Below are 25,481 nucleotides of genomic sequence, written 5' to 3' on the forward strand. Positions count from 1 at the left end.
TTGTCTTAATTTGCATTTCTCTGATTAATAATGACTTGGAGCATCTTTTCATATGACTAGAAATAGTTTCAATTTCTTCATCTGAGAATTGTCTGTTCATATCCTTTGACCATTTTTCAACTGGAGAATGGCTTGATTTTTTATAAATTAGAGTTAATTCTCTATATATTTTGGTAATGAGGCCTTTATCAGAACCTTTGACTGTAAAAATATTTTCCCAGTTTATTGCTTCCCTTCTAATCTTGTCTACATTAGTTTTGTTTGTACAAAACCTTTCCAGTGTGGTATAATCGAAATTTTCTATTTTGTGATCAGTAATGATCTCTAGTTCTGCTTTGGTCATAAAGACCTTCCCCTTCCACAGGTCTGAGAGGTAAACTATCCTGTGTTCCTCTAATTTATTAATAATTTCATTCTTTATGCCTAGGTCATGAACCCATTTTGACCTTATCTTGGTGTACGGTGAAGAACTGAGTTTAAATCTTGTTCCTACCACTTAATAATTCTGTGACTCTGGATAAACCATGTTATCTTTCTGATCCTCAGTTTCTTCAGCTGTTTAAGTCCACACAGTAATACCTCTAGTATTGCCTTGGGTATGTGTATACATGTTATATGTAGGCATATAAGTAAATGTGATTTGTGTGGAGGAGGAAAAGAGAGAACTGAATCCTCCCCTCTTCCCAGGGCACTGCCTTTGGTCACCCCTGGACTGCTCAGTAGCTGGATGCTTCTGCTGGAAGGCTCAGCTTCAAACTGGATTGCTGTGATAAACACAGGCCCAGAATTGGGACCCAATTTCTCAATGCATATTCTTCATCAGAATTCTTTCAATGATTAAAGTGCTTCATGCTTCCCAAAGTGATTAAGGATGTCTACATCTAGTTATAGTTTTTGATTGATGATTCAATTAGAGAAGGCCTTACATTAATTGTAATCATTTCTGTGCTTTATATACCTGATTTAATCAGACAAATCAGTAAACATTTATCAGCACCTACTGTGTGCCAGGCACTATGTAAGCCCTGGGGATATAGAAAGAGGCAGGGGACAGTCCCTGCACTCAGGGAGCTTACAATTATGAGGAAGACGGCAAGCAAAAAAACGTATGTACTAATAAATTATATACTGGATAAATAGAAAATGATCAGAAGAGATAAAGCATTAGAATTAGAAATACTTGGGAAAGACTTTCTATAAAAGTTGGAATTTTAGTTGGGACTTAAAGAAGCTAATAGGTAGATATAAGGAGGGAGAAGATCTTAGGTATGGAGGACAGCCAGACAAGATGCCAGGGGATTGGAGTCAAAGCTGTTTGTAACAGCAAGAAGGCCAGTCAGTGGATGGAAGAATATGTGGTGGGACACAAGGTTATTAATTTAGATTTTTTTTTAACTAGTGGAAAAGTGGAAATTCTTTATCTCAATTGCTACCTAGCCTTAATCATTGAATGGGCATTTCCTCAATCAAACTGAGACCTGTTAAAGATCTTAACTTCAAAAGGCTAAGGTCTCCCAGTGCCTCCAGGGCCATCTCCAGTCATCCTGATCTATATCTGGCCACTGGACTCAGATGGCTCTGGAGGGGAGAGGGAGGCAGGTATCCTTGCTTAGCTCTCCCTCACTGAAATCTAACTCACTGACCTGTCATAGCATCCCCTCCCTGATGTCATGGTGGACAAGTAACAACAACAACAATTTTATACTAACATATCTTAAAGAAACAGATGTTTTATTGCCAGGGATGATGAAAAGGTAATGGATAATAATTATGTAGTGCTTTAAGGTTTGTAAAACATTGTATAAATACATATAACTGATGTATATGTATATTAATTTCATATATATAATAGACTCATCTATATATCAATAGATATATAGTGTATTCTCTAGGCAAATAATATGGCCTAATAGACTATATCTACATAACCATACTATAAATAAATGTCTATATTATAGATGTATGTGTGTGTGTGTGTATGTATATAAAACATAACCTAATATTACTTAGTTGCTTATATTTATATCTATATTATCTATTAGGTGATACATATGTATGTATATATATTAAGTTTTTCACACTTTAAAGCACCATATCATTATCAGTTATTATTATTTGTTTTCATCATTCTGGCAACAAAATAGTTTCTTTTCTTTAAGATGTTTATGTAAAATACACATATTGATATATTTATATGTATAAACATGTATGAATATAATTATTAAAAACATACATATATATGCTTCCCCCCCACATAAATGAACACACACACACACACACACACACACACACACACAGATACATACTTGCATTTGGAATCAAAGGGCCTGGGGTTCAAATCCTTGCTGTGCAATTTAACCAGCTATGTGGCCTTAGGAAAGCCACTTATATTCTCTAGGTCTAGGTATCAGTTTTTTTCATCTATAAGATGGGAGTTGTGAACTAGGTGATCTTTGAAAGTCCCTTACAACCAAAAATCTGTGATCCTGTATGTTTTCATTTTCAGTCTTTTCAGTGGCTGCTGTATGAGCTGAACTGGGCTCACTATGGTTGTCTGGATGAATTCCCCTAAAACTAATATATTATCCTCTTGGGGCTAGATGGCCTTCTCTTCTGAAAGACTTTTGTACCTCCTGCTGTCAGCACTGGTCAGAAGATGCTAGCACTAGCCTTTGGGAGCTTTGCTATAGGCTTTTGCTAAGGGCAAGGCTTCTTATCTATTTTTGTGTGAAAGATAAATTTGAATAATGTCTTTTAAAAACATAAAATAAAATACCCAGTATTACATAGGAAGACAGTTATATTGAGATAGTTATCTAAATATATAAAAAAATAAAAACAAAAAAACTGAGGGTTCCTAAGTTTAGGAGCCCTGGCATATGAAGAGAAATGATACATATATAGGCTTTCTTTTCTACACGTTGTGTATATATTCATGTTTCATGTATGTTGAATGTTTTTGTGATAATAAAGATAAGTCCAAAGGCTCAACCATGATTATTAAGAATATAGCTTAAAAGATAGTGAAGAAATTCTGCCTCTTTATTCTTGTCCCTGTTTAGTTTTTAATGACATTTTGGTTGGCACAGTGATTTGGGACAGAGTGGATATTTTAGATGCAGAGAGAAAATATAAAAATACTGGAATCACCAGAATATTTGAAGAAAGGTCTTCAGTTTTCTTTAAGTTAAAAACGATATGTTTTCTAAAAAAAATACTTTGATTTTAGTCTTGGTTGTTGAAAGCTCTTTTTTTGTAAAGAATATTTATAAATTTTCTTGTGTTAATAAATAAAGGAAATTTGATTGGAGATTTATTGGATTATTAATATCCTCAGACCCTTAAATATCTATTGACTGATTCTGAAAGTCATTCTTCTATTGTACAGGAATACAGTTGAAAAGCTGTAGGGCAATGTGGACTGATCTCAGAACATACTATTGAAAGTTTTTAAAGTTTTGTCTGTACTGAATCATTTATAATTTGCCTCATTTTTGTAAAAAGTGTTACACAAAGAAACAAAGTTACCTTAACTGGGGTGTTATTGTATTTATATTTATTGTACTTATATTCTTTGAACCCAGAGATACAGGAGGAGAAACAGGATGTTGAGGGTAGCTAGGGAAAAACAGGCAGGGTCAGTAAGTAATCAGTATCATTTTCTGTTGGATAAAGGTGTTTGAAAATCCTTGGTAGGTTGAGTTTTTGTGGGTGGATGCAGTGATTTCTTGTGATTGTCAAGTCCGTCTTGAGGGAAATCATAGGAAGTAAAAGAGTGAGGGGAAAGCTCTGGGAATAATGGTAACAGCTCTCTGGCTTCTTCATATTTTTCTAGATTCGGTGGGAAGGAAACTGGTTTCCTAGCTACCACTGTGAAAAGAAAATTTCAGGCAGGAAAGGTTCAATTACTTAGCAGTTTGGGATTCTGGAGAAGCTGTGTGCCTGAGGAGGTGTAGAAGAGGGAGGGCTGTTGGGTCCCCTTCCCTGACCTCACGGAGCTCTTCCCTCATAAAGAACCCCAAAGGAGAGATTGTGTCTGGAGGGTGTGAGGTCGGGTACAGGCCTGGAGTGCCATCTTGTGAGCCCTGTGGTTCCTGGGATGCTAGGGCCTCAGTATGAGCAGATGTTCCTGTGTGTAACTAAGCTGGGCTTCGGACTGGCTCCTTTGCTGGGAATCTCTTGGGCCTTTCCTCTGCTCCCCATCCCCACTTGCTTGTCCCCATGGAGCTTGTGTGGGCTGGGACAGCCTGGTTGCTTTCGGCTGCTCAGGACAACAAGAGCCTAGCCCAATTTCCCCCGTAAAGTAGGCCAGAGAGAAAGCTGCAGTCATTGCAAGCTGCCTGTCCCTACTGGGCAGGAAACCTAGAGTGATGAATGGGGTTGAGTGAAGTCATCCGGCTCCTCCAATCAGGCTGCAGCGCCGGGAGAAGCAGGGGCCTCTGCAGAGAGCCCGCTGCCGGCAGCTCCCATGTACCTCTAGCAGAGGCTGGGAGGCTCTGGGAGCGGGGAGGGAGGGGGCGAGCCACCCGCTCCCGTGTAGGCCTCAGTCAATGTGAATGGTATTGCAAGGTGAGTGCCTTCAATGGGCCAGCTCATCCCCTCACCGTCTGGGCCCTGCCTGCCCCGGCTCCACCTCTGCCTTGCTGGCTCATTCTGTAACCCCTTCTGCTTCCACCTGAGTGCCTTGACCTTCCTCTGTAGGAGCCCCTCCCGCTACACTGTCCCTCGGACCTTCCCTCCCCTGCGGGCTTCTTGCTCAGCCCACCCTTTGACCCTCTTCTCCTTTCTAAGCTGCTACAGCGGTGGGTGAGGGACTGGGTGGGTGACTGATGCCCCCCAGTCGGGGGTGCCTCCTAGGAAGGAAGGATCTCCCTAGGAAGGGAGATCAGGAAAGCTGGCAGTGATGTCCCAAGAACCGCCTCCCTCGTGGGCACTGTGGGCACTCCCCGCCTCCCTTAGAGGGCCAGCCTGGCCTGTGCCGGGCGGGGGGGGGGGGGAGGGGGCGCAGACCCCATTCTCCCGGATCTCCACAGGGGGGTGTGTGTGCGTTCAGTCTGGCTATGTGTGACTTTGCTTTTCTCTCCGGATGGTGCCGCCCCCCCTAGGCCAAGCAGAGATCATGGAGCCGGCTGATATGGCCACAGCAAAGGTAGGATGGAAATGCTGCCGGCCTCACTGTGCGTAAGTGGCTTCGCTTGGCAACTTCTCCCTTTGGTTCACTCCTCCTCCCTGCCCCCAGCATCTGTCCCTCCGTCCCCGTGCAGAGGGAAGGGTCAGGAGAAGGGGAGCGCTGAATTCTAAGGATAAACCTTCCCCTTGGTACCTCTGGGGATGTCGGCGGGAACATCCTGTCTCTTTCATTCTTACTATTACTTATTTCTCCCTTAAGCTGGGTCACACCTTTCTTTCCTTCTCTACCCACTCCCCCTTTGCTTTTTACCTTTTTTGCCCTCTTACTGGGCTGTTTCTTTATCACTTAAAAAGTCAAACTCTTCACCTTCCCACCTCTGGGAAAGTCTGTTTCTATCCCTTTTATTATAATTGTTATATAATTATAAATGATTTCTTGATTTTCTCTTGAATCATCATACTTTTTATGCATTCTATCTAGTTTCCCTTTGCTTTTTTGCCCTCTTATTGGGCTGTTTGTTTCTTTATCCACTTAAATTTATTTAAGCCTTATAGCACTGAGGACTCAGGAGAAAATAGATATTGAGTCTTAGAAATCAAACTTTTCACCTCACCTCTGGGAAAGTGTTTCTTTCACTATTATTATAGTTATATAATTTTAAATTATTACTTGATTTTCCCTTAAACTAGCATACTTTTCATTGATTCTCTCTTTCTACTCACTCTCTCTTTGCTTTTTACCTTTTTTTTGCCCTCCTACTGAGTTCTTTATCCACTTACATTTATTTAGACCTTCTAGCACTGAGGACTTGGAAGAAAATAGGTACTGAGTCTTAGAAGTCAAACTCTTTTATCTTCTCACATCTGGGAAAATCTGTTTCTTTCACTATTATTATTATTATCCCTTGAACTATCTTAGTTTTCATTCATTCTCTTTCTATCCACTCTCCCTTTGCTTTTTACCTTTTTTGTTTCTTTATCCACTTAAATTTATTTAGACCATATAGCATTGAGAACTTGGAAGAAAATAGTGCTGAGTCCTAGAAGTTATACTCTTCACCTTCCCATCTCTGGGAAAGTGTTTGTCACTTATTATTATTATTATTATTATGGTTTTATAATTATAAATTATTAATTGATTTTCCCTTGAACAATCATCTTTTCATTCATTCTCTATCTACTTTCCCTCTACTTTTTGCCTTTTTTGTTTTCTTGCTGGGCTTCTTGTTTCTTTACCCACTTAAATTTATTTATGCCTTCAGTTTTTCTTTCCCATCTTTTCCCATCTTTGTCTTTTTTCCTCTCTCTTTTGTATGTCTTTTTTTCTCATCAACTTTTCATCTATTTCTCCACCACTTCATTTATGATCTTGGCTCTGAAGTTTCCCAGTTAATAAAGGTCTAGAAGGATAGCCTTTCTTTAACTTTTCAGTTTGATTCAGAAGTTGAGCTTGGGCTTGGAGAGGAATTTGTTCTCTCAGGGACAGATATTGCTATTGTCCCCTCCTTCCATTTTATTTCCCCTGTAGGAAGTGGAGGTTTCTGAGGGATGCTGGCTAGATGCAGCATTGCTGTTGCAGAAGGGATGCACTAGAGGGCATCCCTGAGATAGGTTTCTCAATTTTGACTCCGGTTTGCATGCTTTTGGAACATTGGTATGTTGTGAATTTCTTGAAAAGAGGGACTTGAGAAATTTGAGTAGGGGTCCAGGAGGAATCCCCACCTGTTTTCAGAGAAAAAATGTATTGTCCTCCCATTCCTGGTATGTGCTCTTGGTTTGGGGTCTTTCTGATCAGATGGCAGAATCTCCTTTTTTCCAGAGGTGGAAGACTGGATGCAGCTCAGATTTCTGGAACAGGTTAGATTGTGTGTGTGTGCGAAGGGAGAGGAAGAGAGACACTCAGAGACAGAGACAGAGACAGAGAGAGGGAGGGGGCAGGGAGGGAAGGAGAGACAGAGACAGAGAAAGGGAGGGGGGAGGGAAACAGACAGAGAGACAGACAGACAGAAAGAGAGAAAGACAGAGACAGAGAGACAGAAAGAGAGAGAGACAGAGACAGAGAGAAACAAAGACAGAAAAAAGAGGAGGAGGAAGAGTATGTGGGAGGTACTATAAACCAGCATGCCAGGTGCAACTGTGTACAGTAAGAGTTCTGTGATCCTTCCTGTCCTTTCCTTTCTACCACATGCTATGTAATCTTAGATGGTTTGTACTTTTTCTCACAATTTGTAAAACCCTACTAATGTCACTCATCTCCTGTTAGGAGAGAACTCCAGGCTGCAAAACCCTCCTTGCTCTTTAGAAAAAGGAATTCTGGGAAGCGGAGTAAGAGAGGACTTTCCTTCTTCTCTTCACTCCTTCTTTCCTTATAATATTTACTAAGTACCTACTATGTGCAAGGCCCTGTCCGTATTTTTAGTGGTAGCTGTGGAAGGATGCATTCACAAGTACATTTTGCTTCAAAACAATTTGCTACAAGCAGTTTGCTGTCTGACTTCGATGCTTATGCTGCTTATAGTGCTTTGTACATCTTTGCCAGGGCCCACCTTTTGTAGACCTGCTGACTTTCTCACTTTTCCCATGGCAAATGATTTGTCATCTACAAGCTGACACTGGCAGGGGGTGACAGTGATGCTTGGATTCATTAGGGGAGCCATGTGGTTTGAGGGAATTTTTGGAGTAGTTTTGCAAATGGTTAGGATTAGTTGTGTATTTTCTTTTAGAAAGAAAGAGAAAAAACTCCTCTTTCTTAGGCATTTGCTACCCTTTAGCCTGGATTGCCGATTATTGCACCAGATACAGAATTGGGCTTTGGGTTCAAGTTCCTTTTGACTTTCAGGGCCTAACTAAGGAAACCGAATCTAATTGGGCAGTCAAGCATGTCTCATTTAGCTCTAGAGCCAGGGGTCCCCTGTATTCATTTCTTAATCATTAGAAGAGAAGTACTGGGGAGCTGGTTTTATATTTGTGTAGTATTATGTAGCCCTCATATAGAGAATGCTTGAGTGATTGACTATAAAATGAGCTGTGGATAACTTGCATATAATTTGCATGGCCTATATAAAACCACCTGAGCTATTGACTCAAAACTAATATGCAATTCATTTGTGTGTCATAGTCATAGTTTCATAATGCCATTCATTTGTGTCAAAATATAGAAAAATTCTTCTAGTTCCTGTTCTGTTTCCCCCTAGAGACCATCCTTTGAATTTCTAACATCACCAGTGTATCTATCGAGTAAGATTCTCCTAAGTTGAAAAAAGTTCTGCTTATACTTCAGCAAATACTTCCACTGTCACTATAAGCATTCATCAAGTGCTCACTGTGGGACATATGCTGTTGTGTTTGATGCTGGGTGTACAGGTGGAATTGAAACAGAGCGTGGGCTCAAGGAACTTATATTCTTTCAATGGGAGATAACATGCACATAAAAAGTGTAAACAAAATAAATATAAGACAGTTTTTCTTTTGAATGGGAGAGAACTGTGGTTTTGGAAGGAATGACCCAGCCCCTGAAAACTGACTTGGGATCTCCCAAGTTTGTCAAAGGCTGACTCCTTAGTCATTGTGTTTAATGGGTATATGCTTTATTATTTTTCCCCTTAGGAAACTCTCTTGCTAGTGTGCATCATAGCACTGAGAATGGTGGCTGGTAGATCCCTAAGATACAAATACAGTTATCCCAGCTACAACTAGATGGCATAAGATATTAAATGGCAATGTTTGGGAGTTTTGCTGAAGCTGCAGACAACAGGCAAGGGCCAATAGATAACACAGATTTTTACAAATTTTACAGCAAAGCAATGTAAACTCTCCATAAAAGAAAAAGAAAGAAATCAGACCTCTTTTCTGGTGGGAGAGGAGGAACCAAAAATTTTTACTTGAATTTTCCAGATCATTAGAGGTACCATACTAATCTCAATTTTCAAGATGTGAAAGGGATTAATTGTAAATATGTAAGCTACTGATCTGAAGGTTGGTAACTGGACCAGAGAATTCAATGCAATTCAACAATCATTGGTTAAGTGCTTGCCGTTTCATCATATCTGAAAACTGGAAGGAATCTCGTGTGGTCATCAAGTCCAGGTCTTTGTTTCTGTGCCAGACTGTACTTGACCCATCTGAGACAATAGTTGGCATGGGGTGTCCTGCCACAATGGAATGTTGTGTTCTCAGGATTGTGTCAGTGTAGTGTGCCTCTAGGTTTATTTATCTCATGTGTTGGCTTCTGGATTTCCACATGATATTTGGTATATAATTTATGATAACCAGGATAATAATCATAATAGTTAACAATAATATAGTGCTTTAAAGTTTGCAGAGCACTTGATATTTAAGAGCACTTGTCTTATTTGGTTATATTTTGGGTGAGGGAGAATGATGAATGGAAGATGACTCTAAGGTGGTCAGCCTAGGTGGCTGGGAAGATGGTGGCAATTTTGATGGCAACAGAGAAATTTGAAAGAGAGAAGGGGTTGGGAGGAAAAGAGAGCGAGTTGTGTTTTGGGTTTGCATTTGAGAGCCTCATGAGACTTCTAGTTTTAAATGCCCAGTAGGCAATTGATGAGATGTGTCTGGAGCTCAAAAGAAAGTCTAGGGCTGGATAAGTAGATCTGGGAATTGTTTTCATAGAATTGATTATTGAATCCATGTTAGCTGATGAGATCACCAAGTAAGACTGCCATATAGAAAAAAGAGTTAATGTTCAGTAGTTAATCAAGATCTCACAAAAGACATTGAGAAGATGTGGTCAGGTCAGATGAGAGGATATGTCGATATTATCTCAGATGATATCTTACCAAGGTAAGATAAAAGAGATAAGTGAGAGATAAGAAAAAAAAGAGAGATAAGTGTAACAAAAACTCAGAGAGGGGAGAATATTCAAGAGGAAAAAAGATTTCAATAGTTTCAACAATCTGCAAGTGAAGGGTAGTTTCAAATGCTGCAGAGGGGTTAAAAAAGGATGAAGATTGAGAAAAGACCATTAGATTTGGCAATTCAGAGATAAGTGGTAACTTTGAAGAGGACAGTTTCAGTTAAATGATGGCAATACTACCAATTTCAGGAGGAAGTATTCTGGTCAGCTGTAATATAGTCAGGAAATTTCTGCCACAGGAAAGTGCGATGAAAAACTTTGACTAATGTCTATATTGTGTTTCTGTATTGACCAAATTAATCAGTGGGAATTCATTTAAAAGAAAATTTGTTAAACATTTACTGTTGTGCAAAACACTAAATATAGAAATGAAAATGACACATTACCTGACTTCAGAAAGTTTATGATTTAGTAAGGTATGACTTTTAAACAGATACAGAGCTTTAAAAGTACCTTTTAAGGTATGGAATATGATGACACAAAGAAGAGATCCACATAGAATACTTTAGAAAAATGCTTATACAAGTGTCCCAAAAACATTAGTGCGATTTTAAACTATTAAAGCTTAAATCTGTACTAAGACTTTAGGGAACACTCTGTACACCATAAATTAGCTTTCAGATATCAGTTGATAAGGACGTTGCCTTAATATTCTCCATATAAACCTAAGAATACAGCGTAATATAGTAGAGCACTGGATGAAGCCAGAACACCTGGCTTTGAATCATGGATCAAATCTTCATTAAATAAAGCATTTACTAAGCACTTACTAGGTACAAAGTAATGTGCTAAGTGTTGTGAATACAGATAGAAAAGTAAATCAGTCCCTACTTTCAAGGAACTCACATTCTTTTGGGTAAGCTAACACGTGGAAGATTTTAGCTGCTAGGCAGATGGAGAAGTCCCATGGTTTATGGTGTCTTTAATGTCATTTTCACTAAGGAAATCATTTCAGTTTCTGATCTTGAGCCATTGAACAGTGCCAAGAAATTTTAGGTAAGTCATTTCTTTTCTCTGAGACTGTTCCTCCTCTCTAAACAAATTGTACTAGATGATGTTTTATGTTTTTCACAATGCTAAATGCTGTGGTTTTCTCAATTTCCAGACTGTAGATTATACTCCCAACTTTAGACAATAAATCTTATATTCTACTATTATTAGTTAGCATTCATTTCATCTGAGTTATGAAAATGAAGTGCTCATCAGTTATGGAATTGAAGGAAAAAAACCCTCATATGCTATATATGCCAGAATGATCAAAAAGGTTATTCTTGACTACATTAGACCATGGATGTCTCTCTCCCCTAAACAAAATCATTGGTGAGAGAAAGAACCTCAGTTGTTTCTAGCATTATCCACTTCTTTTGCTTTTTATACCTGTATAACAGGCGGTATTCTAACAAAAACAGTGATTTGAAGTCAAGAGAAACCTGGGTTTTTGAATACTAAATCAAATGCTCTGTGACCAAGGAGAAATTAGTTAACTTTTCTGAGCCTTCACTTTCTACATTTATAAAGTAGAGATAATGTTACTTGTAAAACCTACCTCACAAGGCTGCATGAGAATCGGATGAGATAATATATGTTAAGCATGCCTTAAAATGCTATATAAATACAAGCTGCTATTATGAATTATGTAGCTCTCCCACATAATGAATACATCCTGTTCTTCAATCCGTATATTAGTTTATGCCTGTGTAATACCCCTTCTGGGGTTACTTTCCCAATTTCCTCTAGCATTGGGTAGGTTGAGTCTATAGAAATGCATTCAGTAATTTTTTCCTCAGAGTTTTATGGGTAAATTAGAATTAGGGCTTCTGTTACTGTTACTTATGAGGACTGATCCAGTGTATTCCCCATTGGTTATTAGCAAAACTAATGACTTTTAGAACTAATTAACTTTTAGAAAGGGATATTTATTCATAGATATATAACAGGAACAGTGTATGGAAACAGTTTCTGGGACACACTCTCCCACAACTATACATGGGGTCTATGAGCAAGGAATGCTGCTCACATGGCAAAGAACTGACTTACAGCTCCCTGTTATTGGAATTCCTTTTGTTCTTTTGTCAAGAGGAAGTTCCCCTTAGGTGAGGTTCTTGGTGGAGCTCTGAGGGTGAGTGCTCAGGTAGGCTGCCTTTCTCCAGTGTGTTTTGTTTGTCTTGGGATGTCTTACATCAATCAGGGCAGATACCTTTGTTTGACACTGCTACTGACACACTGATGGGAAGCCCAAATTTTCTTATCTTTTGTAGTTAACAAAGTTACCCTCTGGTCAGTGGAGAAGGAAAAGATCCTTTGATCACCCCTGGACTGGTCAGTATCTGGATGCTTCTGCTGGAAGGCTCAGCTCCAAATTGTATTCCTGTGATAAACATTGGCCCAGAGTTGGGATCCAATTTCTCAATGCATTGCCCTTCATGTTTTTTTTTTTTCATGATTAAAGTGCTTAATTTAAGATTCCCAAACTGATTAAGAGGGTCTTTACATCTAGTTATTGTTTTGATTGATGATTCAATTAGAGAAGGCCTTAAATTAATTGTAATCATTTCTGTGCTTTATATACTTATTTTAATCAGTTAGACAAATCAGTAAACATGTATGCTAAGCACCATGCTTAACACTGAGGATATAAAGAGGGAAGACAGTTCCTGCCCTCAAGGAACTTCAATCTAATGAGAAAGACCACAAGTTAAAAAGGTATATAATAATAAATTACATACTCTAGATAAATAGAGAATAATTAGGAGAGAGATGGCATTAGAACTAAGAAGTTAGGAGAGGAGAAGAGCTTAGGAAAAGAGATGAGTTCTGTTTTGGGATATGTTAAATTTAAGATGCTTACTAGATATTTAGTAAAAGATTCGCACTGAATATCAGTTGGAGATATGAGATTAGAGGTCAACCGAGAGATTGGGGCAGGACAGATAGATTTGAGAATCTTTAGCAAAGAGTAATTAAATCAGTGGGACATGATGAAATCATTAAGGGAAGGAATATTTATAGAGAAAAGATCCTAGGGCTAAACTCAGAGAACTATTTACTATTAGAGGTTATGAGCTGAAGGAGGATCCAGTAAAGATTGAAAAGTAGTGTTCAGCTTCATCTCTAGGAAACTTGCTTAGTCACTTAGCTATTGATATTTCTGATTTGCTTCATTGTAAAAGTATTGGGATGTAAGCTCTCTTAAGTTCCCCAAAAGCATTTTCAAATATATCCAGCAGCAAACTGATGACAGGGGGATGATAGGAACTAATTCTGTAGTCACTTGTTTGTTTGTTTTTTCTGTTAGGTCTCTGTATTTTTAGAGTTTCTCATTTCACAGAATTTGAAGAGCATGAATATCTGGTATAAGTACATCTATTAAAAATGTTGGTCATCTGTCTTTATAGATCATTATTATGTGATTATGGACAACAATTGTATCTGAGACCATGATCCAGTTCCAGAATAGATTGCTTGCTGAATTCTCAAGGCTATTTTGGAATCTGTTTTTGTAACATGGTAATTTTTTCCTATTAATTTATAAAATAAAGGGAATTTTGATAGGTGTTAAAATTTTAAATATTATATTGAACTTTTAAAATCATTTTCTTGTACATTATTATAAATGTCATCGTTGTTATTGCTGCCATCTTATTTTTGTCTTGTTCAGTGAATTCAAATATAAATAAGTAGTCCTGTGACAAATTGCTATCTAGCCATTATTCTTTTAAATTTAATGCTCTGTGGAACTTGCATAAGAAAATAAAATAATTGCTTTTTATTACCTGGGGTAGCAAGGTGGTCCAAGGAATTGAGTGCTGGATTTAGGAATATGAGTAAAATCTGGCCTCAGACACTTTCTGATCTATATGATCCTAGGTAAGTCACCTAAGATCTGAAGTCATTTAACTTTCTGCCTGCCTTAGTTTCCTCATTTATAAAATGGGAATTAAAAATAGCATCTACCGAGGAAGAGATAAAATGAAATAAATTCTGCAAAGTGCTTTGTGAACCCTAAAGGGCTACATAAATGCTAGCTTGTTATTGTTATCCTCTTCATTGTAGTCATTACTAGTATCATCATCATTATTGAAGCAACCAAGGGAGAAGTGAAGGGTACCTGCCTTAGGCCTCTGTCTCTGTAAATAGATAGAATAAGACATAGAAGAGTGATTTGTACATACATTAAAAAGGAGAGATTTATTAATGGATTCATCATGTGGGTGAATGAGAATGAGGAACACCTGCATGATCCTGGGCAAAAGCTTAAAGAAACTGAGATAATGAGAGACTACCTGGGAAAATAAGGAAATTGGACTAGATGATTTCTCGTATACCCTGCAACTCCAGATCTTGCTATTCTTTGTACTGATGGGGCTAAGAACATTTAGAAAAATAGGGAAAGGATAAAGGGATGAATAGTGTTATCACTGTAGGAAATTTTATTTCCAAATATGGCAAGAAGATGAAAGCTGCCAAGCTTGCTTCTGATCAATTCAGGAAGGCTTCTCAAAGGAGGGGAATTTCAGGAACTTTTAAAATAAAGTGTTGGCTTGGCTGAGTGTTGAGTAGGATGGGAGGAAAATGAAATTCCAGGCAGATGGCCTCCCTAATGATGAGAGCTTGAGGCAGCCATTGGAAAGAGAGTGCTGGGCTTAGGGTCAAGGAGACTTGGATTCCAAGCTTAGCACTGTGGCTACCCTTGCGACTCTGAGCTGTTCATTGCATTACTCTTAAGTCTCAGCACAAAATGGTGATTTAACTGCTTCACTGGGTTGTTTGTGAGGCTGCAATGAAAAAATGCATGTAAGATGCTTCCCCAAACATTAAAGCACTAGATAAATGTTGGCTCTTATATGATGTAATCCTAGAGTAGTTTAGCATAGAAGATGGAGAGAGGGCTTCTGAGACAGGAAACTCTAGGTTTAAGTTCTGTCTATGGTAAAAATTAATTATGTGACCCCCAGGTGTGACCTCTCAATAACCTAGGCAACTCTATAAAATTATATAAAATGTAATTAGAGGTAGCTTAACACAGAAGATGGAGAGGGGGCTTCTGAGGCAGGAAGCTCTAGATTTAAGTCCTCTGTGATAATAATTCTATAACCCTGGGTGTGACCTCTCAATAACCTAGGCAATTCTATAAAATTATATAAAATGTAATCAGAGGCAGCTTGGGATAGAAGATGGAGAGAGGGCTTCTGAGGCAGGAAGCTCTAGGTTTAAGTACTGTCTGTGATAATTCTATGACCCTCGTTATGACCTCTCAATAACCTAAGCAACTATAAAATTATAAATTGCATTAAAATTATTAATTATGCATTAGTAAATGAAGTTCCTTAATGAGTATACCCTATGCCAATAAAATCACAAGTTCAGAAAAAAAAAACTTTAATAGTTATTTATTAAATGCCTTCTATGGAAGAGGAACTATACTAGGGGCTGATGAAGCAGAAATTAAAAATGATCCATACTGCTTTAGAGTCTGGGCATGTGTACAGAAATATGGGCCAAAGGAAAGTCAAGCAAAATGTTAAGAGCAATTTGAGGAAGAGGATGTCACTTTTACCTGGTGGGGGCAGGGATAGCTTCATAGGGTAAGTTGGATCTGAGTTGGTCTTTATAGGAAGGAAAGGCAGATGGAGTGCTGGATTTATAGCTAAAGGATCCATTTTTGAATCTTCGCTCTACCTTAGACAAATCACTTAAGCTTTGAAGGCCTCAGTTTCCTCATCTGCAACAAGAAGGGATGGGACTAGATGGGCTCAGAAAGTTTTTCTAGCATCAAATATGTGATGTTGTGAACCTAAATATAAATGGAAATTGAGGGGTTGGGGAGAAATCTCTTGCAAGGATGGAGTTTGGCATGAGCAAGGGGACGATGAGTAGTAATCTAGGTTGGCTGGAACATACGTATATGAAGGTCAGCTGTAAAAATTAAGGCTCTACAGCCGATTGGAACCAAATTATAGAGGCTTTGAATGCCAGGCAACAGGGAACCCTGTTGTTAGCAGTATGACATTTTTCTGTTCTCTGCCCATGTGTCCCTTATTCCTCTCCTTCCTGCCATTTGTGCCTTGAATGCTCTAGCTTGCCCCCACCATTTCCCTTCTCTTCTGCTCCTTCCCTACAGAATACGAGTCACTGGAGGAAGTTACACAACCATCCTATCTGACTTCACTGTAATTTTATCTTTGGCTTTCACAACTGGGCTCCTGTTGCTACATGGCAGTTCTTTTTGTTCCTGGTTGACCATCACAGTGGATGTTCCAAATCTTCCCCAAAACCTCCTCGATCTTGAACTTCTTAGCAGATGACATAGCCTCCTACTTTTTTTTGAGAAATTCAAAGCTACCTCACCTTCCTACTTCATTTCTAAGAGCCTTCTTTACTATCATCTGTCCTTTCCTCCTTTGTACTAATCTCTGTGGAAGATGCAGCCTTTCTTCTTGCTGAGGCTTATTTTCTGCTTCAGACCTCTCTCCTATTCACTTTGAATTCCACAGGAAATTTACTCCATTAATAATTTTCATAATATTGTCAAACTGCTCTTTCTCTTCTCTTTCGCTCATTCGCTATCTCCTATGCCCTAAGAAGATGTGAGCCCTGGAAGGTGACCTCAGTTCTGTGTTCCACTTTCTATATATTGTCTCACTTGGTGATCTTATAGCTCCCATAGGTTTGGGTGGTTAAATGAACACAGGTGATGTTCAGATCTCACTTAAGCAGTCCCGATTTATCTCCTGAACACCAGTCCTCCACTGTCAACAGCTTTTTAAAAATCTCTGTCTGAATGTCTACTGGTTTCCCATACTCAACATGTAGGAAATGGGACTTAAATCTTTCTGAAACAGCTCCTCCTTTTAAGTTTTCTCTATCTCTTAAGGGTATCATCATTCCCAGTCACCCAGCTTTATAACCTCAGAATCATCCCTACTTCCAGCATCTCTCTCAGCCCTTATATCTTGATTCATTGTTCTCTCTCATATCCAACCCTCTTCCCTTCATCCAAATAGTTACCATTCTAGTTCAGATTTATCCTTTCTTTCCTTGACTACTACATTAGACTAATGATTTTCTCTCCCTGATTCCAACGACTTTCCTTTCAAATTCATTATTCATATTGCTTGCCAAAAGTATCTTGCTAAGGAATATGTCTGGCCCTGTCCATTGTCTGCTTGAAAACTTTCAGTGCCTCCCTATTACTATTGCCATAAAATGCCAGCAGGGGGTCCAGCTAGGTGCCCAGTACATAGAGTTCTAGACCTGAAAACAGAAATACTCATCTTCCGGAGTTCAAAACTGGCCTGAGACACCAGATGTGTGACCCTGGGCAAGTTACTTAATCCCGTTTACTTCAGTTTCCTCCTCACCTGTAAAATGAACTGGAGAAGAAAATGGCAAAATACTCTAGTATCTTTGCCAAGAAAAACCCAAATGGGGTTATGAAGAATTGGACACAACTGTTGTTGTTGTTGTTGTTGAATAGGAACAACGGCAAATCAAATGCAGATTCCTGAACCTGTCACTCGGAGCCCACAGTTTGGCTCCATCCTTCTTTTCCAACCTTATTTAATATTATTTCATTGCAACAACTGTTTTTCCAGCCAAACTGGACTACTCACAATCATTCTGCCACGTCTGGAATCCACTCTCTCATCTCTTGCTTTCTTCTAGTTCCTTCTCAAGTGCTTCCTCCTCTATGAAGACTTCTCAGATTTTACCAATTGTTGATCCTTTCTCTTTCTCCAAATTGCTTTTTATTTACTTTTCTATGTAATATTCCTGCCCAACCCCCACTAGTAAGCTCCTAGAAAAGGATAGTATTTTGTTTTTGTATCTCCAGTGCTTAGAACATTCAGTGTTTGATAAATGTGTGTTGAATAAGATTGTGGAGTAATGCAGTTATGGCGATAGTTTAGGAAGGTTACTCAAGCATTGATTGAAAATGTATTGGAGAAGGAAAAGATTTGAGGCACAAAGATGAGTTAGCATTTATCTTGGATATAGTTTGTAAATAGTTCCTAGCATGTTGTCTTCTTTATTATTTTATGAGTTCCTTGAGGGCAGAGATTGTTTTATTCTGTTCTTTATTTTCCTGGTGCTTAGCACAATGCCTAGCATTTAAAGAGTTCTTAATAAGTATTTATTGACTGACTGAATGGATATAAGCCTGAACTAGAGGGAGTAGTTGCTGTGGAAGTCGAGAAGTAGAGGGGCTGGATTTGAGGATTATTTTGGGGATAAAAATAGAAGGAATGGGGCATAAGGGATCAGAGAAAGAGAAAAAAAAAGATGACTCTTAAGTCTGAGAAACTGGTAGGATGGTAGAATGAGTTACTCACTCAGGACTATAGAACCCAGAAGCACAGATATAAGGGGTTTTGAGACTTCATTTTGTAGAGAGGAAACTGAGAAGAGTTTCCCATGATCACATAAATATTTAGAAACAGAACAAGGTTTCAAGATCATTGAGCGAATTTATCCTAAGTCAAGTGCAGAATTCCATGTTAGGCTGGACAAAATTTTGATGTGTCTAAGGGCTTTACATTTTGGTTATTCCTTCATCCCATCAGCCACTACCTTGCCCTATAGTTCTTGTCAGTGTCCCTCCCCATGTATCCTGTTCTCCTAGAGTTCTGACAGGAAAACAGACATGTCCTTTTTCTAGGATGAATACAGACGCCCATCTGTAGATGCCATGCCCCTTCCTGAGTGCCATATGGCCACTGGGCATATGTATGCTCATGCCAGCAGAGTATTTTGTACCGGAATTGTGGACATGAGGGGGCTAAGTACAGTCTACCTTTATTTTGCTTTGTCTGTTACTTGCTTGGGGAGAATTCCTGGTATAACAGGTTGTGAAGGGAAGGAGGAAGAAAATGAGACAGTCAGTATACCCTCAGGGTTATAGAATCAGAAGGCATTATTCTTAGGGCCAAATAGATAATTGACACCTTTGGCTTCCTCTCTTTCCCTTTCTTCTCCTCCCCCCCTCTATCTTTCTCCTCCCTCCCTCCATCTTTCTCCTTTCTCTCTCTCTCTCTCTCTCTCTCTCTCTCTCTCTCTCTCTCTCTCTCTTTCTCTCCTCTCTCACTCTCCCCTTCTCTCTCCTGTCTCTCTTGTTCTTTCTCCCTCTTTCCTTCTCTCCCTCTCTCTGTCTCTTCCCCCATTTTTCTCTTTCTGTCTCTCTCTCTCTTTGTCTCTCTCCCTCCCTCCCCTTCTCTCTCTCAGTCTCTCTTTCCTTCTCTCCCTCTTTCTGTCTCTCTGTCTTTGTTCTTTCTCTCTTTTTTTCCTTTTCTCCCTCTCTCTGTCTCTGTCTCTGTCTCTCTGCCTCTCTGCTTCTTTCTGTCTGTCTCTCCCCCCCTCCCTCCCACCTATGGACAGTAGCCTTCCTATTACGCCAGTTTTGTTGGGATGGTTGGGCTGGAGGTCCCATATGTAGCATGTGTGGGGTGGGGGTGGAGGTGCTCTCTGAGGCTCTTAGCTGGGAGGTGACACAGATGAGCAGCCCAGAAGGCAAGACCAATGCTGGGAGCCTAGGCTGTCACCCCAGATCCTGTGACTAATAGTGGCAGAGGGTGGAGGAGGGAACAGGGAGGGAGGAGGGGGGAGGCAGCTCGAGGAAGTATGTAGCAGCACCTGATCAGCTCAGCCCTGCACATCCGCTACCGTGACCATCCCCTCACACAGACTCTGCTGATGAGGAGATGCAATTTGGAAGGGGATTCTGCTCAGAAAGGCTGTGGCGGGGCTGGAGTGCCTCGGAGGCAGCTCCCTCCCTTTGCTCTGTGACCTCCAAAGTGCTTCTTAAATATACCATGCTCAGCGCCTGATGTCTCCCCTGCCTGAGCCTCGAGCTTTGATTTCCCAGTGTGTGACTGCAGCACTGGCCTGCCCCAGATTTGCAGGCTGCTTGGGGCTCAGAGCCTACTCCATATTACTGCAGCTTTCCTGCCTGCAAGGGAGGGTGCAGGGAGAACAGAATAAAGAGCTTCCTTAGAAGGTAGGCTTAAACGCATTTAGGGAGAAAATAAAAAGTTGAGCTCAAATGATATAATTTCATATCTACTTAATGTTGTGACTCTTGTCACTTCTGCATTTGTTGAAGAAAAAGCCCTCTAGTTTCTAAGATAAGGATCTCCCCTCCCCTGTCTTTCCTCTCCCCTGTTTCTCTTCCTCTTCTCTCTCCTTCCCCTCTTCTTCCCTCTCCCATGTTTAGGCTGGAAGTTCCACAGTCACTGGTTGTTCGGATCCAACTCTTGGCCAACATGGAAGTTTGACCTGCCCCTTTTCTGACTTGGGCCAGTCTGTCACTTCTAAGGCAACCTGGTATCCTTGCTTTCTGGGGTTTAGCTCGCTGAGCCCTTGGAGACTAACCCCCTAGCTTAGGCTATCCACTTGACCCTTAGCCTCCCAGAGATTATAGGCTAGGGCCACTACAATCAAAACAGGAATCTTTTCACATCTACCTTGCTTCTTGGCAGTTCGTCCCCCTTTGGTGTAGTAGACCTCTGGCTGTGTGCTTTTCAGTGATTTCATTTGCATTACACATAGTTAATGTTGACTGGTCTATGCTTTCAGACTAGGTGACTGCAGAAACATTGTTTCCAACCTTTTAACTCTAATCCACAAAGATTTGGGGAAAGAATTTGAATTGCATTAATCTTTGAATTGCACAGACCACTTTCTTGTTGATGTGATATTGGAAATTTAGAAAACCCCTGATGATCTCCCTAGTACTGGGGGAAAAGAGAAAACTTCCATATTTGACATCAAGTTGTACACATAGTGAGTTTTCAGTTTTATGAGCAATCATCTTTTTGTATTATGGATTATGGAAATGCTTGTTTTATTGTATTAATTAAATAAACAGATTTAAAAAAAAAAAGAACCCAGTCATAACCAATCCTTCACAATTCCCTCCCTTCCTCCCTCAACATTTTTTTTAATTAAAGTTATTCATAAAAAGCCATGAATAACTTTTTCTACAACTTTTTCTAACTTTCATTGGTTCTTGTGAGAGGTGTCAAGAAACATCCAGGAACAAGAAGTCAGTAGCACAAAAAGGAAAAGGAAAGACTTGATAATTGGCATCCGAACAATTGAAAATTGGTTTAAAAAATTATCATTTTTAAGCTAGACTGCTCATCCACAATAGAAATGATCATTCTTTCTACTTGACAGCCCCTCCACCTTTAAGTTCCCCTAGAGATGGTTTAGTGGCTGCAGCCATGTGTTCAGGGACCATTGCATATTGCAAAACTTCCTCTAGATTCTGAACTTTCTTTAGGTTCTTCATAAAGGACATTGGTTTCATAAAGTAAGGATTAAGCTGAGTCTGAGGTAAGAGAATTAATCTATATGCCCCTGGGGCATGTTTCCTTTTCCCTAACCTAATACTGTCCTAAATTGAGACCTGTTTCCAATGATTGGAAAGCTTCATCTCTACCTCCTGGCTTCCTTCATGTCCTACCTAAAATCTCACCATCCACAGGAAGACTTTTTTCTATCTCACTTACTGACCTCCCTGGCTTTCTTTTAAGTTCCAACTAAAACCAGCCTCCCACAGGAAGCCTTCTCCAATCTCTCTTAATTCCAGTGCCTTTCTTGTTTCCCATTTATCATTTATATATGTTGGTTTGCAGTTATCTCCCTTTTTAGATTGTAAGGTCCCTGGGGACAGGGACTGCCTTTTGTCCCTAGTTTTTAGCACTGTGTCTGGCACTTAGTAGGTACTTAACAAATCTTTATTAAATTGAATTGAATAAATGCTTGATAACTACTTATTGACTGACTGACTTTTCTCAAGTTAATTTCCTTCACTAAGGTTTGGTTTCCTCCGCTATAAATTGAGGAGGTTGAAGTAATTTGAAAATTCTGTAAAATTAGCTCCTGGCAACCTGACAGAAGAGACAGACTTTATTATTAACTTTTGGAGGGGCTTGTTTCCTGATTTATTTTGGGCCCTGGGTCTGAAGAATTGTAGAGTTAGAGAAAAGTGCTGTAGTCTATAGCACACTCCCCTCATTTTTAGAAGAAGAAATACTTGCTTCAGAAAAAGGAAAGTCAGAACTGATCAGAGTAGGAGGAGAGCTGGGGCAGAGAAAAGTCCCAGTGAAGGGACTTTATGGTCACATCTAAATGGAATGTTTTAGGGTGAATTCTGTGGTTGACTTCTGCTAAGACAAAGTGGTTCAGGGAAATATCTGAGTGCTGAATTTAGAGTCAGAGGACATACATTCAAATCCTACTTCTTCTGTTTACTATATGAACATGGGCAAGTAATTTGACTCGGTTATCTCAGCTCCCATATGAGGGGGTAGGACTAGCCTAGGAGCTGGACTAGGTAGATAGTAAAATGAGGATTCCTAACCTGGTTATCTGCAAATTTATTTTTTAAGTGTTTTGACAATTGTATTTCTATTAAAAAAAAGTTTCCTTTGTAATCCTATGCATTTTACTTTTTGTATTTAGAGACAATATTTCGAGAAGGGGTCCATAGGCTTTATCAGCCTGCTTGGACATCCATGAAATACCTAGAAATTCCCTTGAATCAATAAGCTACTTATAAAAAAAGTAAAGTTCTTTATTCCTTACTATAGAATTCATGGCTTCCCAACCTTAAAACTAGCCACTGTTCTACCTGACTGGGAGACTGCTGAGAGTATGGTAAAAGTGGATTTGTCTATAGTCTTAAATGCACAGAAGTCTGTCCCTGCAATTAGAGGACTTGAAAACATAGATAGGGCTTTGTTTTAAAGCCTGAAAATAATTTGAAGGCGTCCCTTGACTAAAACCGAAAGGGCCAGGATCCTAAGGAAGGTCTCTGTCATGCATTTAGGAATTCTGTGCACTAGCACTGATTGGGGAACAAATTCTATAGCCTCAGGAAAACCAGACAGAATCAATGCTTGTTTGGTTGGGAGGTAGGGAGGCAGGCATGGGAGGGATGGGAGAGATGGGCAGGATGAGGAACAGGGGGGAGGGAGATTGGGTAGAGTGAGAAAGCCCTGGGCCCTAGGAAGGGAGCAGCTGATGTTTCACTTAGGATTGTAGAAAGCAATTAAATTTTCCTGAGAGCTATGTTCACATTTGCATATACTTATGATCAAATAAGGTAATATATGTAAAGCACTTTGCAAACATTAAAACATTATGTATGTTAACATCGATGTAGATGATGTGAGCATAATGTGCATACATCAGTGAAGCTTTCTGTCAAGTTCTAAGGTAAAGGCTTATATTAGTAATGATGATGATGATAATAAGTTGATAATGCACTATACAAACATCTCATTTTATCCTCACAACCCTGGGAAGTGGCTTCCATTTCACAGATTAGGAAAATGAGGCAGGCGGAAGTTAAATGATCTTTAGAAGGTCACATAGCTAGTGTCTGAGGATAGATTTGAATTCAGGTCTTTTAGATTCCAAATTTACCGGGCTGTATTTGATGAAGGTACTCTTTACTGGAGGAATTGCCATTCTCCCTTCCTTGTTAACTCTGACCCAAACTCCCTTCTGGAGAGATGCATTAGGGCAGAAATTAGTAATCTTTTTAAAATGATTTGGCTTTGCCTGGAAGGTGTTTGCTACAAGGAAATCTTCCCTATCCCCTCTTCCTGAAGAATTGTGCTTTTAAGTTTCCCATTGCTTTGAGGAGTGCTTTTTTCTCCATATTATCCTTGGGCTTCCTCCCCAGCCCCCTCCAAAGGGCCTTTTTTGCCGTTAGCCAGCCAAATTCTCCTGGTCTATAAGGGTCTTGGATGGTGCAACTGACACATTGTTTCTGTACTGCTCCCTAGAGCCGGCTGCATTTTTCCTAGCCAAGAAGACATCTGGGCGTTGTGGGCGCTGGGACCTGCTGGGAATCACACCGTTGGGAATTTGCCCCGCCCTGGCTGAGGAGCGGAGGTTCTTTTTAAGGGGTCTCCTGCAGACCGCCTTGCCTAGGTACCTCCGGACTCTACAAGAGGCCTTTCAGGTCAAACTCAGCCTCCCTCCTCATCCCCATCTGATTTCAGGAGTTGTGCCAACAGTCCTGGATCTCAGCCACCAGCCCGCCAGTTGTTAACCCTTCGGGGGATCCAGATTAAAAGAAGCTGAACTTCAAACCTCTCTGTTTCTCCCTCCCCTGCTTCCCTCACCCCTTTCCCTGTGCTCTGTCCCATCTAGGGACAAAACATGTTCTGTGTCTTTAAATGGGCGGAAGTAGCTGGCATTGCTTTGCTTGGGTACTGCATTGATTAGGAGATTATATGGAGCAGGGGGAGCTGCTGCCTGGGGGAAGAGAGGTGCTTGTTCAGCTGGGCTTTGGTGCTCTTCCCTGACTCTCCTCCGCCTCCGACCGGAGGCTGCTACTGAGCAGCAGCGGGCTGGGTAGGTGGCCGGCGAACTCCACCATTGACAGCAACTCCGGAGCTTGTTTTGCAGCCCTGCCAGTGCTGCCCATCTTCAGCAGAAGCTGGCGGCGGTGGCGGCGGCAGCGAAAGCAGGGCGCTCCAGTGTAGGGCTGGGTTTGCAGAAACTGTCCTATGATTCTGAGCCTAGATTCCAGCTGGTGAAGGACGAGGAAGGGAGGAGAAGGAGCTTCTCTGTCTCTTTCCCTTTTGGTACAAGTCAAATTACATGAGATTCTGTTCTTTTGGGATTCCGTCATCTTTTCCAATATGTCCTGGGACCTCCGGAGCTGGAAGGGGGACGATAAGGACATGGTCAGTGGACTATCGTGACTGTACTAATGAAAGGATTCAAGCTATCCTGGTAAGCTGAGAGGGGAATACGGGCCCCCTGCTCTTTTCCTTCCTCTCCCCAACTCCATTCTCCCCAACATCCCTGCATCCTCTGGAAGCATAGTTCAGACAGGCCCCATCCCACCTAAGAGAGAAGGGGGGCCAAGGGGAGGTGGGGCTAGAGACTCTACAAAGTTGACTCCCCTCCCCCTCCCCCATCCCAGCCCCTGCAACACTGCAGTGCTTGTTAGCAGCATCTTCCCTTCAGGGTGCCAGGGTGGGGTGGGGGCTATCAGGCTGTAGCCATGCCCTTCTTTTCCTTTTTTTTTTGGGGGGGTGTTGTAGAAAAAGTGTAAATAATGACTTTCCCTGGGACCCAAGTCCTTTGCATGAGGACAGTAGTACAGTTGGGACTCACTATTCTTGACCCTGTTGGGCCTCCTGAGATTTTACTTGCCTGGGGCTAGCTCCTGGGGGAAGCCTTTCGTACTTAGAATAAACCTGCTGTGTGTGCTTTTTCACTCCCCCCACCCCCACCCCATCATCTCCAAGGACTTCTCTTTAGGTGGAGGAGTGACAGAATGGGTCAGGAAGGCTTCACTTTTGGGATGTGAGCCTTCACAGTGATGGGGAGTTCCATCTGCCTGGTTATTGGGCCTACCACACTTCAACCCCCTGCCCACCAGCACAGCAGGTCCGCTTGGTGGGAGGTTTTCCAGAATGGGGGTCTGTAGCTCCGCTCTGGGACTGAT

At 40.6% G+C, this 25,481-nt stretch overlaps 1 protein-coding gene across 12 annotated transcripts in view; it reads left to right on the top strand.

The window, feature by feature from the left end:
- The window catches only part of GRAMD1B (GRAM domain containing 1B), a 222,529-nt gene that overhangs the window by 68,642 nt on the left and 128,406 nt on the right, over window positions 1-25,481 (top strand). Inside the window, exons 1-2 of one of the 12 annotated variants that reach the window (XM_031960196.1) lie at window positions 3,267-4,569; window positions 5,106-5,149. The exons of 10 other annotated variants lie outside the window; for them this stretch is intronic. In XM_031960196.1, coding sequence (XP_031816056.1) covers window positions 4,375-4,569; window positions 5,106-5,149 — 239 coding nt within the window. In that variant the 5' untranslated portion in view covers window positions 3,267-4,374. Of the gene's footprint in view, window positions 1-3,266; window positions 4,570-5,105; window positions 5,150-23,356; window positions 24,761-25,481 lie in introns of those variants that run through there. One more of the 12 variants, XM_031960197.1, reaches the window with a different exon arrangement.

The sequence above is a fragment of the Sarcophilus harrisii genome, chromosome 3 (assembly GCF_902635505.1).
Source record: "Sarcophilus harrisii chromosome 3, mSarHar1.11, whole genome shotgun sequence".
NCBI classification, from domain to species: Eukaryota; Metazoa; Chordata; class Mammalia; order Dasyuromorphia; family Dasyuridae; genus Sarcophilus; species Sarcophilus harrisii.